Here is a 13,411-nt window from a genome sequence, read left to right as displayed (position 1 = left end):
CTTATTACCTGCTCGTTCAGGCACCATGTTGATTTTTGACTCTTGGATATTTTTGCTTGTCAGCAAGAAAAAAATGACAATTTCTCCCCATCCTCTGGCTTTTCTGTACCGCAGCACACGGTCCTTTTGTGCAGAAGGGGCCGCTGAGATGGGATGTCCAAAGCTCCTGATGTTCAGGTCTCCCAAGTAGAACTTGATTTGGGAGAGGGTTTTTTTAATATATATACATATATATATGGTCATGGGAAATTATCCTACCACGCACCAAAAAAGTGAGCTTGAGAACCATGCAATTTGGTAACCTACGTTTGACTGCATCTTCATCACAGAATCCCAGAATGTCAGGGGTTGGAAGGGCCCTGGAAAGCTCATCCAGTGCAATCCCCCCGCCAGAGCAGGAACACCCAGCTGAGGTTCCACAGGAAGGTGTCCAGGTGGGTTTGAATGTCTGCAGAGAAGGAGACTCCACAACCTCCCTGGGCAGCCTGGGCCAGGCTCTGACACCCTCACCGGGAACAAGTTTCTTCTCATATTTAAGTGGAACCTCCTGTCTTCCAGTTTGAACCCATTACCCCTTGTCCTACCACTGGTTGTCACCGAGAAGAGCCTGGCTCCATCCTCCTGACACTCCCCCTTTCCATATTGATCCCCATGAATGAGGTCACCCCTCAGTCTCCTCTTCTCCAGCTCCAGAGCCCCAGCTCCCTCAGCCTTTCCTCACACGGGAGATGCTCCACTCCCTTCAGCATCTTGGTGGCTGCGCTGGACTCTCTCCAGCAGTTCCCTGTCCTTCTGGAACTGAGGGGCCACAACTGGACACAATATTCCAGGTGTGGTCTCACCGGGGCAGAGTAGAGGGGTAGGAGAACCTCTCTGACCTACTGACCACCCCCTTCTAACCCACCCCAGGTACCATTGGCCTTCCTGGCCACAAGGGCCCAGGGCTGGCTCATGGTCACCCTGCTGTCCCCAGGACCCCCAGGTCCCTTTCCCCTACACTGCTCTCTAATAGGTCATTCCCCAACTTATACTGGAACCTGGGATTGTTCCTGCCCAGATGACAGATTCTACACTTCCCCTTGTTCTATTTCATTAAATTTCTCCCTGCCCAGCTCTCCAGCCTGTCCAGGTCTCTGGATGGCAGCACAGCCTCTGCCGTGTCAGCCACTGCTCCCAGCTTGGTGTCATCAGCAAACTTGCTGACAGTCACTCTATTCCCTCGTCCAAATCATTGATGAATATATTGAATAATATATCCAGCCACTGGCCCCACTGTCAGGAGCTTCTGGCACGCCTGCTTCGGGATTCTCAGACGGGAAGGAGTCACATTCATTTTTTAAGAGAAAAGCGGCAATAGGATGTTGATTTTCCCTTAACGCGGAGTGGGTAGAGCAGCCCTTCGCTCCTTTGATGCTGACATCAAAGTCTCGCTGTTCTCAGCTCAGCAAGAACAAATAATTAAAAACCGATCTCAGAGCAGAATTTAACCTGTTCCTGTCTTCCTCCGTGGCAGCAATCTCGACAAGAATCAGCAGCTTCATTCCCATGACAGATCCTGAGAGTGGATTCCGAGCTCCTCAGCTCAGTGACGGGGTTTAGGGGATGCCCTTAGCGCTACCCTGGCATCCTGCCTCACAGGTTTCTCTAGAAAATAATGGACCAGGTAGAAATAAAGAATACACCCTGGGCTAAACATGAGAGATGATTTTGGCCAGTCTATAGTTGCTTTGTCACCTGTGATAACACAGCATGCAGGACCTGGTATCTCTACAAGACAGGGATCCTGTTCCCATCCTTAATCACGGCGTTGGGAGCAACGTGCTATGGCGAGGATGAAGCCTGGGTGCTCACTGTGAGGAACCAGAGACTGATTCATACAGATAAGAGTACAAACTGATCTGAAAACCCACTCTTTTTCTTTTTTTTTAATGTTTTCTCCTATCATACCTTTTCTCTTACACAAAGGTAGCACCTCAGGGGATATTTACTAAGTAAATATTGTAAAGGTCACCGAAAAAGCTCAGCAACTAGTAGCTGTTTGTGGGAATTAATGTTAACAGCTTTCAACGGGCTTATGGTAAAACAGAGTATCTAAAGTACCCAACTGGAACTTCATTCTGTAAGAAAAGCTCCAATCTGACCTGTTTTAGAAGGGACAAAGGGACATGGCTTTCAGAGACACAAATAGAGTGGTGGGTAAATAAGAGAGAGGATTATAAGAAGTGGAGAAAGAAACGGGAAAATCACTTTCCCAGTCTGTGCCTGATTTGGGGTGAAAACTCTTTAAAACACATAGGAATTCAAGACAACGTCCATGTCCTGGGCTGTTGACGTCAGTGCATGGTGACACTTCCTTGGCAGAGGATGCTCCGCTCTGCAGCATCTCTTGTCTTCAGCCACTCAGACTATTGTGAAAAACGTCCCTTTGGGGACCACTCTGTCCAATCTGTCATTGTGATTCAAAACATATAAGGATACTTGGGGAGCTGCTTTTATTTTTCTAGAAAAAATTCCATATATGCACACAAGCCAAGAAGACTGGGTAAAACCAAGAACATTTATTATCACTTGTTTATTGCTTTTGATCTGCAAATGATTCAATCATTTGATCTTGGAGGAAAAATACTGCTGAACCAATAACTGAGAAGCAAAGTGCACAAGTGTCCCTCGGTTCACACATGCCTGCAACAGCAAATTAATATATCGTGCAGACAGCAAAACCACAATCTGTTTCTGAACAATCCGCAACCAAAAAAAAAAAGAAAAAAAATCTAATTTCACAGGATAACTGTTTGCAGTGAATAATTCAACCATCTGTCAGGTCCAGCTGGGCCTCATCGCTTCTCTTCACATTGAGTATCTCCTTTTTTTTGGTGTGATCAATGAACACCAGCACCAATGTGAGGGGTTACAAGGCACTGCCCACCTGAGCGAGCATCTCCCAGCGCCGGCCACCAAGCAGGGGGACAGAGGGACAGGGGGACAGACGGACAGTCCTTCCCAGGAAAGGCCAGGCCCAAAGAGCAGCTCTGTGAGCGCCATGTCGCACCATCCTGGGGTGTACACGTGGGAAGCGACACCACTATGGAGATCCATTCATTGTACTCTCTGTGTGGTATTGATCAAAGCTCTAAGTCGAAAATACAGTTTAGAACGGTTTATTCTGGTAGTTGACACACTTCTCAAACGTGTTCTGGGTATAGAATCACAGAATGATTTTGGTGGGAAGAGACCCTCAAGATCATAGAGTCCAACCATAACCCACCTCTGGCACTGCCCCATGTCCTGAGAACCTCATGTCCGTCTGTCCAACCCTCCAGGGATGGTGACTCCAGCACTGCCCTGGGCAGCCTGTTCCAATGCCCCACAGCCCTTTGGGGAAGAAATTGTTCCCCAGATCCAACCTCAGCCTCCCCTGGCGCAACTTGAGGCCGTTTCCTCTGCTCCTGGCGCTTGTTCCTTCTCTGAACTCACTTCAGCACCTCAATGTCTTTTTGTGAGGGGCCCAAAACTGACCCCAGGATTCGCGGTTTGGCCTCACTGTGCCCAGCACAGGGACGCTCACTGCCCTGGGCCTGCTGGCCACACCACTGCTGCTACCAGCCAGGATGCCGGTGGCCTTTTTGGCTGTATTGTCACTGTATCGTCACCGATCCACCTTATTTTCTTGTTTTTGGCAAATGCCATTCCCTGCTCTCCTCTGCAGAGACCCCCGCACAACCCAGGACATGCCCACAGAATCCTCTTGCTCCACGAGACAAGGCCACAGTCAAGCTCCACTAAACCACTGCAGTGCGACCATAAAATAAACAAACAGAGTCTCGAAAAAGCGTTCCAGTTCCTTCAACAAAGCACACTAAATTTTATTCTAGAAAGGCCTTTCTTGAAAGAAAATATTGAATGCAGCACACAATGGTGAAATTAATTGGAAAAAACCAAACAATCCGCACAAGCCGGGCCTTGTCTATGGGCCTGCGAGCGGGGGGACAGTTAATTGTTTTCCAGATCATGGGGCAGGTCTCCAAGCACTCGCACCTCCACTTGCCTGGGCTGTCAGTGCTGTTTATGGTCCATTAAACACACAGGTAGAGCTCATACTTCCCATGAAAAGAAAAAAAGGTATGTTCAGCTGGTAATTTCCTGTAAAAGGAAAAAATTCCAACACTTTTGGGTTGGTTTTATCAGGGAACTTGAATAAGAATTACTAAAGAAAAAGCGAAATTATTTTATATTGCTTTCTACCATCATCTCCTTGTGCTCTCATTTGCACCACACACACAAAATTAAAATATTACGATTAAAAAGAAATACACTGTGAATTGTATAGGCCAAGTCACTACAAACACCAGAGGAAAGAAGAGTCCTTTCTCAACATTAAAACTGCAAACCCCTCCCCACACCGTATTTTCAAATATCGACATTGATAGAGATAGTTCATTTTTTTTAAATACAGAAAAGCCTAAACAGATCTTGATATTCTGCTGCTGGAGTTGCCTCAAAAGGCAAATATCCAAAACACAGCAAAAACATTTATTAAAGCTGGCTTTTGCCTTTTCAGAAGCAAACCCTTTTAGCGAAGGGGCAATCCCAGCCAGCCAAAGTGAGTAAAAATAATTCAAATAACATGTTCTCATTACATCTCAAATCAACCCTTACACAGGCAGGGAAGAATCCCCTTTTCTCAGCCCTATGATTTTAAACTCCTTGCGCTGTCTCTTGACATTGGAGGTACATCTTCCTTCATCAGAGACAAATGTGAGAGCAAACATTATTTAAAACAGTTACACAAGTGGTTTTGTCTTCATCTGGAAGAGGTCTTTCACCTTTTAAAATTGAAAAACTGTTCCCAAAGCACGAGGAGGCCTTGAAATGTCCCATGTGTGCTCCTCAGTATATAATTACAAAGATAAGAGGTGACACATTCATTTTGGTAAAACTCCACCGAGCAGGCTCCCGAAGACAGAAAAATCTCTTATTTATGTGTTTGCTCTTTCAACAGACATCACACCACGTATCAAATCTATGCCAGAAATGTCCAATCTAAAATATGGCAATCAATAGGATGTACAAATCCTCATTTTGGACTTGTTACAGCTGGTATTTTATTACCGCAACTTAATCAAGTAATATAAACTATTCTGGAAGGGACCCAAAGGTTATTTCAGAATATTTTTAGTATTTCTCTTTTAATCAACATCAGTGCCTCCCTCTTCCCCACAAGCTGATTTTCTCATGGAAAGTGTGTTAAAACAGCAAAAAAGGAGAGGAAGCAAGTGTTTGGCACACTGAATAACTGGTTGAAGACGTGATGGCTCTGTGCAACACTTCAGGGTCTCTGGAAGCAATTTCACACCCCCAAATCATAGAATCAATCTCAGTTTGTGTTGAAGGGACCTTCCCAGCTCCCCCAGTGCCACCCCTGCCATGAGCAGGGACATCTTCACCAGCTCAGGTTGCTCAGAGCCCCGGCCACCTTTTTTTCACCTTTTTATTCCTTCCAAACGCAAGCTGCAGAAACAAGTGCGGTGCACCCATGGTTCATCGTGGCTTAGCCTGGTTGCCACAGCGTAATAGTTAAGCCAGGGTTTGAAAAGTGTGCAGTTTGCTGTGGGTTGCTGCACAACAGGAGGGGCAGCCACGGGCAGACTTGTAGCCCCAGGGGCACAAAGTGACAGCAACTTCTGCTGCTGGAGGCACAAAGCGACAGCAACTTCTGCTGCTAGAAGCCACACGCAGCTGTTGCTCCATCACCCACGGCAGTGACATCTGTCATACCGGGCTGAGCAGCAGCATGCACCTGGAATGACTTCAGCTCGTCTCTTTGGACCTTTTGGCAAGTATTTCTGTACCATACTGACTTCTCTTTCCCCATGCAAGATCAAAAAAAAAGCATTTTAAAGTTCCCAGTGCCCTTCCCAATGGCAACGCTGTCTGGGCAGGGACACGGGCACCACTTATAGCGCTGCGGAAAAGCACGGGAATGGGAGGGCTCAGCTGCAGCTCCCTGCCTGTCCTTGATTAAAGGACAATTTAGCACAGCCTAAGTCACCTGAAGAGCCTCATTCATTTAACTGAAACATCTGAGCTGCGTGCGCAAGGGTGTGGGAAGGCAGAGGTAACGGTGCTGAGTGCCTACCAGGTCATAGGCGGTCAGGAGCTTTTTCTGCACGTCGGGCAGGGTCCCCAGCGGCTCGAGGTACGGAAAGGCGTCCTTCATGCAGAGGGTGACGGAGGGCGCGTTGTCGCTGCCCACCAGGCGCGAGGACAGGGTGAGGATGCACTGCTTCAGGCTGGCCATGGGCGGTAGCCCGCACAGCTCCTTCACAGACACCATGGCGTTCTGCAGGAAAAGAAATAATACTTTGAGCACGTCACATCGCCGCTCGCCACCCGGTCCCCCCCCGGGCCCACAGGGACCACGTCAGCGCCTGCGTCTCCCTGCGATGTGGGGCAGCGCTGACCCGCTTCTGATGCTGTTTTGACATCTCGTTCTCCCGTCATCACCATCCTCCAGCAAGAGCAAGCTTGACACATCTCGTGTTTCCCATGGGAAAGTAAAGCAGGGAAAAAAAGCCACTTTGTTTTCAGCCTTGCGTTACCACATCATAAAGAAGCACAAATACTCTTTCCCCTTCATGGGTAGCATGTAAGAAAATCAATACTGGGTATACAGGTCAAACCAAACTAACGCGCCAGGGTTTCTTTATTTATCAGGTCAGTGGATGTACAGCTGACATGCCTTCATCATTTAGCTTCTCCAGCCATACAATGAATGACCAAGAGGCACGAAATGTAAGCAAGCAAGTATTACAACAACCCATACCTTGTCAATGTTCCCCTACAACATCTCACTGAAAAAACAGCCATCAGAAAATACCCAGCAAATTAACAGAGGTTTTCCTCATCAATAAAATACATTAGCATGCTGCTAAATCTAATGACTCTGTCTTTACAAAGCATTCCCCAGAACAAGATCTTGTGCTGAAGTTCTGTTTGGAAGGCACATTGATGCTGTTTCTGAGTCAGATTTGGACTATTTTCTTTCATATAGTTCAATACATAAGCCTGACCTAGACAGAAGGTGGAGTCAGCAGTTCCAACTAGCAGGAAAGGAAATGCTGGGAAGAGTTTCCCATTCTTAAAGATATGCTTAGACTATTCCTTTGGGAGTGATTTAAAACTTATGTCACTTTGTAAACTTTTCCAGCTGCCAACATTTAATTTGTTTTAGACTCTGTCCAGAAGAGTGGGGTCAATGAAGTGCTACGCGTTTTTCTCTTGTTTTTGAGAAAGAAAAACGAATTGTTTCCGTATCTTTACCAAGGAGATAGTTACGGGTGATTTCAGCTATTTATTCAAGAGAAGATGTTGTTTATTGCTACTCAGTTTTGTTCCTAGGCAGCGCCTGGAGCTCTGGATGGAGCTGCCCCTCACTGAACATACAGGGAGAGCGCCGGGCGGGCTGGTTCTGGTTCTTCATCTCCTGCCCACCACCGAGCGGCTGTGACAGCGATGTGCTCCTGGGCCTTGACATTTAGCAGGGAGAAAACCACAATCCAAGTGGTTCTGGCTGCACAGGTCGGACACGTGTGGCCCTTGGGCAAACAGTGGCGACACATGCCCTGGGAAACGTGCACAGTGTTCCTCTGGGGTGGACAGGACTTTAATGACACATCCACTGATTGGTTCTTCTACTCACTCAGACAGGGAAAATCAAGGGTATAACCCTTACTCAGCTAGCAAAACAAAAGCTTGCTGATGTTTTCCAGGACCAGAGAGCAAATGAAGCCTTTGAGACCCGAGGCCTAGCGACCCTCACTTCTGCTTTCTCAGACAAATACAACCAGAAAAACGTCTTTAGAGAGGGCATAAAAATATAGAATGGTTTGTGTTGAAGGGCCCTTCCCAGCTCCCCCAGTGCCCCCCCTGCCACGAGCAGGGACATCTTCACCAGCTCAGGTTGCTCAGAGCCCCGTCCAGCCTGGCCTGGGATGTCTCCAGGGATGGTTCATCCACCACCTCTCTGGCCAACCTGGGCCAGGCTCTCACCACCCTCATATTGAATTTTAAAACATTTCTGCTTGTTGGTTAACACCTGTAACAATCAGCCTTTTGAAGTCCAGTTAAAGGTTGACAACAGCTGTGGGTCTGAAGCTTCAGCAGCTTGCACTTGCTTCAGCAAGCCTGCCCTACCAAGTTCACCCAAGACCTTTGCTTCCACCAATGCACACAACCCAAGTGTCATACCTGCATGTTCTCCCTCAGGTCCGTGGCCTCTCGTAGCGGATGCACTGCCAGCTTGAAGATATCATCGATGGTCTTGAGGCCGGTGCTCCTCAGCATGGTGTACTCCCGTGCTTTCTTTCCTATCCGCACCGAGAGGCTGCGCTTCTGGGCCTTCCCACCTCCACTCCGGTTGGTTATTGCGATGTGAACAAAGAGGGTAACGTGTTCCATGATGTCGCCAACAAAAGATCGCAGCGGTATGTGCCTGTATCCGGGCTGCAAGCACTCCAGCGGGATGGTGTACTGCCCTATGAACTCATCCCCAATGTAGTCATCATCCAACACCACAAAACGGATCATGGCCAGCTCCGGCAGATTGATCTGGAACTCAAAGCTTTCGTCAAAAATGGGGTTATCACTGTTTTGCTGGACAGTTTTAGTTCTTTGTTCAGTGCAGTCTGCAGGAATCCCATGTATTTCTATGCAGACATAGGGGTCTATGACATCCCCTTTTGCACATGCACCCTTGGGCTTTGGGAAGTTCTGACCGCTAATTATTTTGACATGTAGGACTTGGGGAGAGACCCCTGGAACAATGCCCTTGGTGTTTGCGCTGAAGTAAGACACTTCGTCACGCATCACCGAAGGCCTGAGGACGTACCCGCATCCCCCGTTCTGCAGAAACCAGCCGGTGTGTAGGTCCATCATGGGGCCCGGGGTCTGGTAGTTCATTGCCACTATCTGGCAACCACAATTCCAAAAATCTTGAGGATTTAAGTTACTGGAGTCTATCCTCATAGCGCTTGGGTACACCCTGGACAGAAACCTTTTGTTGTAGTTGACGAAATCTTCAGGGTTTTCATTTGCAATCCGACTGGCTTCCGCCTCACTGAAGGAGCACATTTCCCAATAATTCTGAGCTTTCGTGGACGTCTTGAAGTCTCTGTATCGGACAGATTTGCACAGGGACACCAAGTCGGACAATTCCCTGCAGAGCCAGACCAGCTTCGGTTCCCTTGAGAAGTCCTCTGAGAGTCTCCGCGATATTTCAGCCTCTTCGTCTTCGTCTGTGACTTCTCCTTCTAATATATCCTGGTCGCAGGGCAGCTTCTTCCCCTTCACAATGATCTTCATTTTCAGTTTCTCGGGTGATGGGAGGTAGACTTCTGAGGATAAAGGTGCCTCTGTGTAGAGTTTGTTTCCAAAGATCCTTTTCATGTGTTGTACCATGACCTTCTGCTGTTGCACTGAGCAGTGGTTCCCCAAGCAGAGAATAAGGGGGTATTCTGAAGCAAAGAAAGCCAATTTATTTATTACCTCAATAACATTTCGAAAGGCAAGCGGCGATGTCATGTTGTTACGGTTACAAATAATGGGTTCATTATCTGGGCCGTCGCAGACGTCTAGTTCAATACTCCGACAACTCATCTTTAAAGCTCTGACATAACCATTGATATCAGCCGGTCCTCTGAGCTGGTCTTCTATGAGATACGTGTTGTGGGACGCATTGATGTAGTAATGTGACAAAGGCTGCGTCATGTCTTGGACAATTTTTTTGTGCTCCGGGTCAAAAATGTCACATTCTGGGGACAACAAGTATTGAGTAAATCCGTCGATCGCAAGAAAACCTTTCAAACGCCCTTCTTGAGAAAGCTCATACCTACGGATAATATCTAGACACATTTCTTCCGTTATGTGGGTCACTCCTTGCTCAGCCTCTAAAAACAGCATGAGGTCATTGGCATCTAGATACTCTTTGTTTTTAGAGATCTGCACAAGCAAGAAATAAACTTCGGGTCTTGTGCAAAGTTCACAGAATGCTTCACAAAATTCCTCCTCTGTTACTCGCGTTGTCAGTTTCTCTTTGCTCTTCTGGATTTCCTTAAATTTTAATCTAATCTTTGATTCCTTCAAGGTGGGGTTAAGTTTCTTTATTAGCTCCACAGATGTGTCTTCTAACATGATGCCGTTACCATCAACATCTGCTGCTTCAAATACAGTTTTCAGCCAGGCAAACCGTGGGGTATTATGGCTGCTTTCCATCAAATCCAAGGGCTGTTTGCTACGAGAAACCAGGTACCTTAATCCCGATACCCAAATATTGGCCACATCGGCTGAATTAGCAACCAAGTCAAGCGACTCATAGTTCTCCCCGTGAATTATCGACAGCGCGCAGTCCTCAGAAATCTGGTCTGCAAGTCCATTATTCCGGAACGTTTCTGTGTTCTTCCCTAGTCTGATTTCTTTTATAGCAGAAATATCGAGCTTGGCTTTCTCGAGGTCCTTCTTGGAAGGCTCCCAACGAAGAGCTTGCAGGTCAGGATCCAGAGTGAAAAAACGGTTATAAATCCGGGAATTTGGACGAACTTTCTTCAGTTCGCACCCAGCCTGCATAAAGCTGATACAGTCGCTGGCGCTGCTGATCTTCTTCTCTGACGGCATGCTGCTGAACGACACTGTTTTCTTTCTTCCACACTTTTGGTTTGAAGGATCCTGTGGAATAATTAATAAAAATGAGTAAGTGTTCTTCGGCCATTCCACAAATGCATAAATAATAGAGACGATACGTTTATGTAAAGATAATTCATGTCGTTCTGAACCTCAAAACACAGCATCTTATCCCTTTCCATAATTCAGTTCCTTACTGAGCTATAAAATACACACAGCGCCTTGGTTGTTCGCAGCATTGGAGACACCAAGTTTTCACGAGTGACATTCACGTCTATTAAACTGCCTTCCAGATCTCAGTGACAGCTATGACGAGTTGGTACCTGGTTGTGTCATCAAACAGTTTTGTTTGGGAAGCTTTCTGCAATTTTAATGCAGCAACCACACTGAAATCTTTCCCCACATCTTAGAGACTCAAAATATTTCACAATAATTATAAACTGCAAATAATGTTTTTCTCTGCATGATTTCCATCTACTCCGTTAGTGTATAAACCACCCAACAGCTATCAAAAATATCTTTAAAACATCATTCAAAGCTGTAATTAATAGTCAAACACTCGTTAAAGCTGCTTTCTCCCTTGGCACCAGCAACACTTTTCCAGTTCTCTGCTGTTGAAGGGAGTTTTGGTGCCTGGATGTGGAGCAGAAGAGGAGTCCCAAGAAGAGGAAAAGTCTGGAGAGGTGAGAATTGTTATGCTACTAATATTTTTTTCTGCAGAAAGATAAAAGCCATTTCTTTTTAGTACCAAGATACCTGTGCTTTTTGATGAAAATAGGCCACGGAATTAATCAGGGTCTTTTCAGGTGGAAAAGAAACCTAATTGGCCTCGTGGAGAATCCACAAAAGTTGCTTTTTAACATTCAGTCTTAATATCTCAGGGATTTGGAGGGAATCCTCTGTGTCCTCTTTCCCTGCTTCTACTTAGATGTCTACGACTGGTTTCATATTGTTGCGTAGGGAGCATCAGAATAATCATAAAACAGCAGCTCTTCATCTCTGGCTAGGACTTTCCCCTGTCTTTTAATCAACTGAATCAAATCCAAGTCTAATTCATGGAGTGATAGCCTAAAATTAACGAGATTTGAGTATTACTGACATTGATAGGATTATTTTAACTGATATTAACAACCTCCCCAATCTGCCGTGCGATGCACACAAACCCCACAAAACCGCAATTGCTATTAGAGCTGAGCTATGAGTGCACCGGCTGCTCCCCTCGCGGTCTCTGCAGCACAGGAACGCACTCAGCCTTTCAAAGCTGAGAGCTGCCAATTTAGATGTAATCAGACAGCTCTCATTCACAATTACCAAGAAGGAATTTATTGCAAAAGCTTCAAATGTGCTCCTGTAAGCTCAAGGGCTGCTTCCTCAGCCTGTTTTCTAAAGGTTTCTGAAGGAGGGACTGGGAGGTCCGGGCTCAGCACGCTCCTAAAAGAGAATTTCTGCTGTTGAACACATCATCCTCATCAGAGGGACTGGGTTTGGAAACACTGGGACCAATAAGTCATCGGCAGCTGTGGGAAAACTCCACCCCATCCACCCTGACCTTTGACTACTCCATCTTCTGCTGTTTAAATCAAAGAGCTAACAGAAATAAACACGTGGGACTAAAAGAGAAATAGGAATAAACATGCTCTCCACCTCATCCCACCCCCTTTGTCAAAAGTCTAGGACATAAATCGCTGATTTGAAGCTAAGAAGCAGGGCGATTGGAAGAGCTGTAGAGCAGCCCTGCACACAGAGGTCAAGCTCGTGAATTATTATTTGTCTGAAATTAAGTTACCTGAAGGGCCTCTAAAGCATCAACGTTCTCCCAGGATTCTGCTAAGGAGGATGAGGAGGGTAGAAAGCATCACTTATCCAAACACCAGGAGCCCTTAAAGAGCAGCACGGCTTCTGTGAAAGGAGGTGAAGTTCTAACGATGTGAGAGCTAAACCTGTTCGATGCAGCTAAGAGCTGCTTCCCCACAAACCAATTCACATTTTCACCCTTGCTAAAAGAGCTTTATCCTGATCTTTGCCGTTTCCCATGAACCTGGCGCTAAGAAATCAATACCAGACAGCTTAGTCTGTCCTCACTAATCAACCAGCCATCTGCTCTGGAAACACCACATAAGCCACTTCATTGGCCAAATCATTACCTGGTTTGTTTGATTTTTTCTTTTTCCAGGAGAAACTAATGAGCTCTGTGGGGTAAGGCATCCCTGTCCTTGAAAATCTGGAAGCTTGTGGTGGGAAAATCACAGAATCCCAGAATGTCAGGGGTTGGAAGGGCCCTGGAAAGCTCATCCAGTGCAATCCCCCCATGGAGCAGGAACACCCAGCTGAGGTTCCACAGGAAGGTGTCCAGGCGGGTTTGAATGTGTGCAGAGAAGGAGACTCCACAACCTCCCTGGGCAGCCTGGGCCAGGCTCTGCCACCCTCACCACGAAGAAGTTTCTTCTCATATATACGTGGAACCTCCTGTGTTCCAGTTTGCACCCATTACCCCTTGTCCTATCACTGGTTGTCACCGAGAAGAGCCTGGCTCCATCCTCCTGACACTCACCCTTTCCATATTGATCCCCATGAATGAGTCACCCCTCAGTCTCCTCTTCTCCAGCTCCAGAGCCCCAGCTCCCTCAGCCTTTCCTCACACGGGAGATGCTCCACTCCCTTCAGCATCTTGGTGGCTGCACTGGACTCTCTCCAGCAGTTCCCTGTCCTTCTGGAACTGAGGGGCCACAACTGGACA

The 13,411-nt window shown here is 46.8% G+C and overlaps 1 protein-coding gene across 21 annotated transcripts in view; it reads right to left on the bottom strand.

Annotated features, from left to right (window-relative positions):
- The window catches only part of PLCL1 (phospholipase C like 1 (inactive)), a 133,049-nt gene that overhangs the window by 41,937 nt on the left and 77,701 nt on the right, over positions 1-13,411 (bottom strand). For all 21 annotated transcript variants that reach the window (XR_011740113.1, XR_011740111.1, XR_011740118.1 and 18 more), the window contains 2 exons: positions 8,248-10,719; positions 6,137-6,340 (listed from right to left, as the gene is read on the bottom strand). Coding sequence is in view for 1 of the 21 variants with exons in the window: in XM_065841370.2 (XP_065697442.1) it covers positions 6,137-6,340; positions 8,248-10,719 (2,676 nt within the window). In the remaining 20 variants the exon portion in view is untranslated. The remainder of the gene's footprint in view (positions 1-6,136; positions 6,341-8,247; positions 10,720-13,411) is intronic.

The sequence above is a fragment of the Patagioenas fasciata genome, chromosome 7 (assembly GCF_037038585.1).
Source record: "Patagioenas fasciata isolate bPatFas1 chromosome 7, bPatFas1.hap1, whole genome shotgun sequence".
In the NCBI taxonomy this organism is placed as follows: domain Eukaryota; kingdom Metazoa; phylum Chordata; class Aves; order Columbiformes; family Columbidae; genus Patagioenas; species Patagioenas fasciata.
This window is presented reverse-complemented; position numbering and strand designations above follow the sequence as displayed.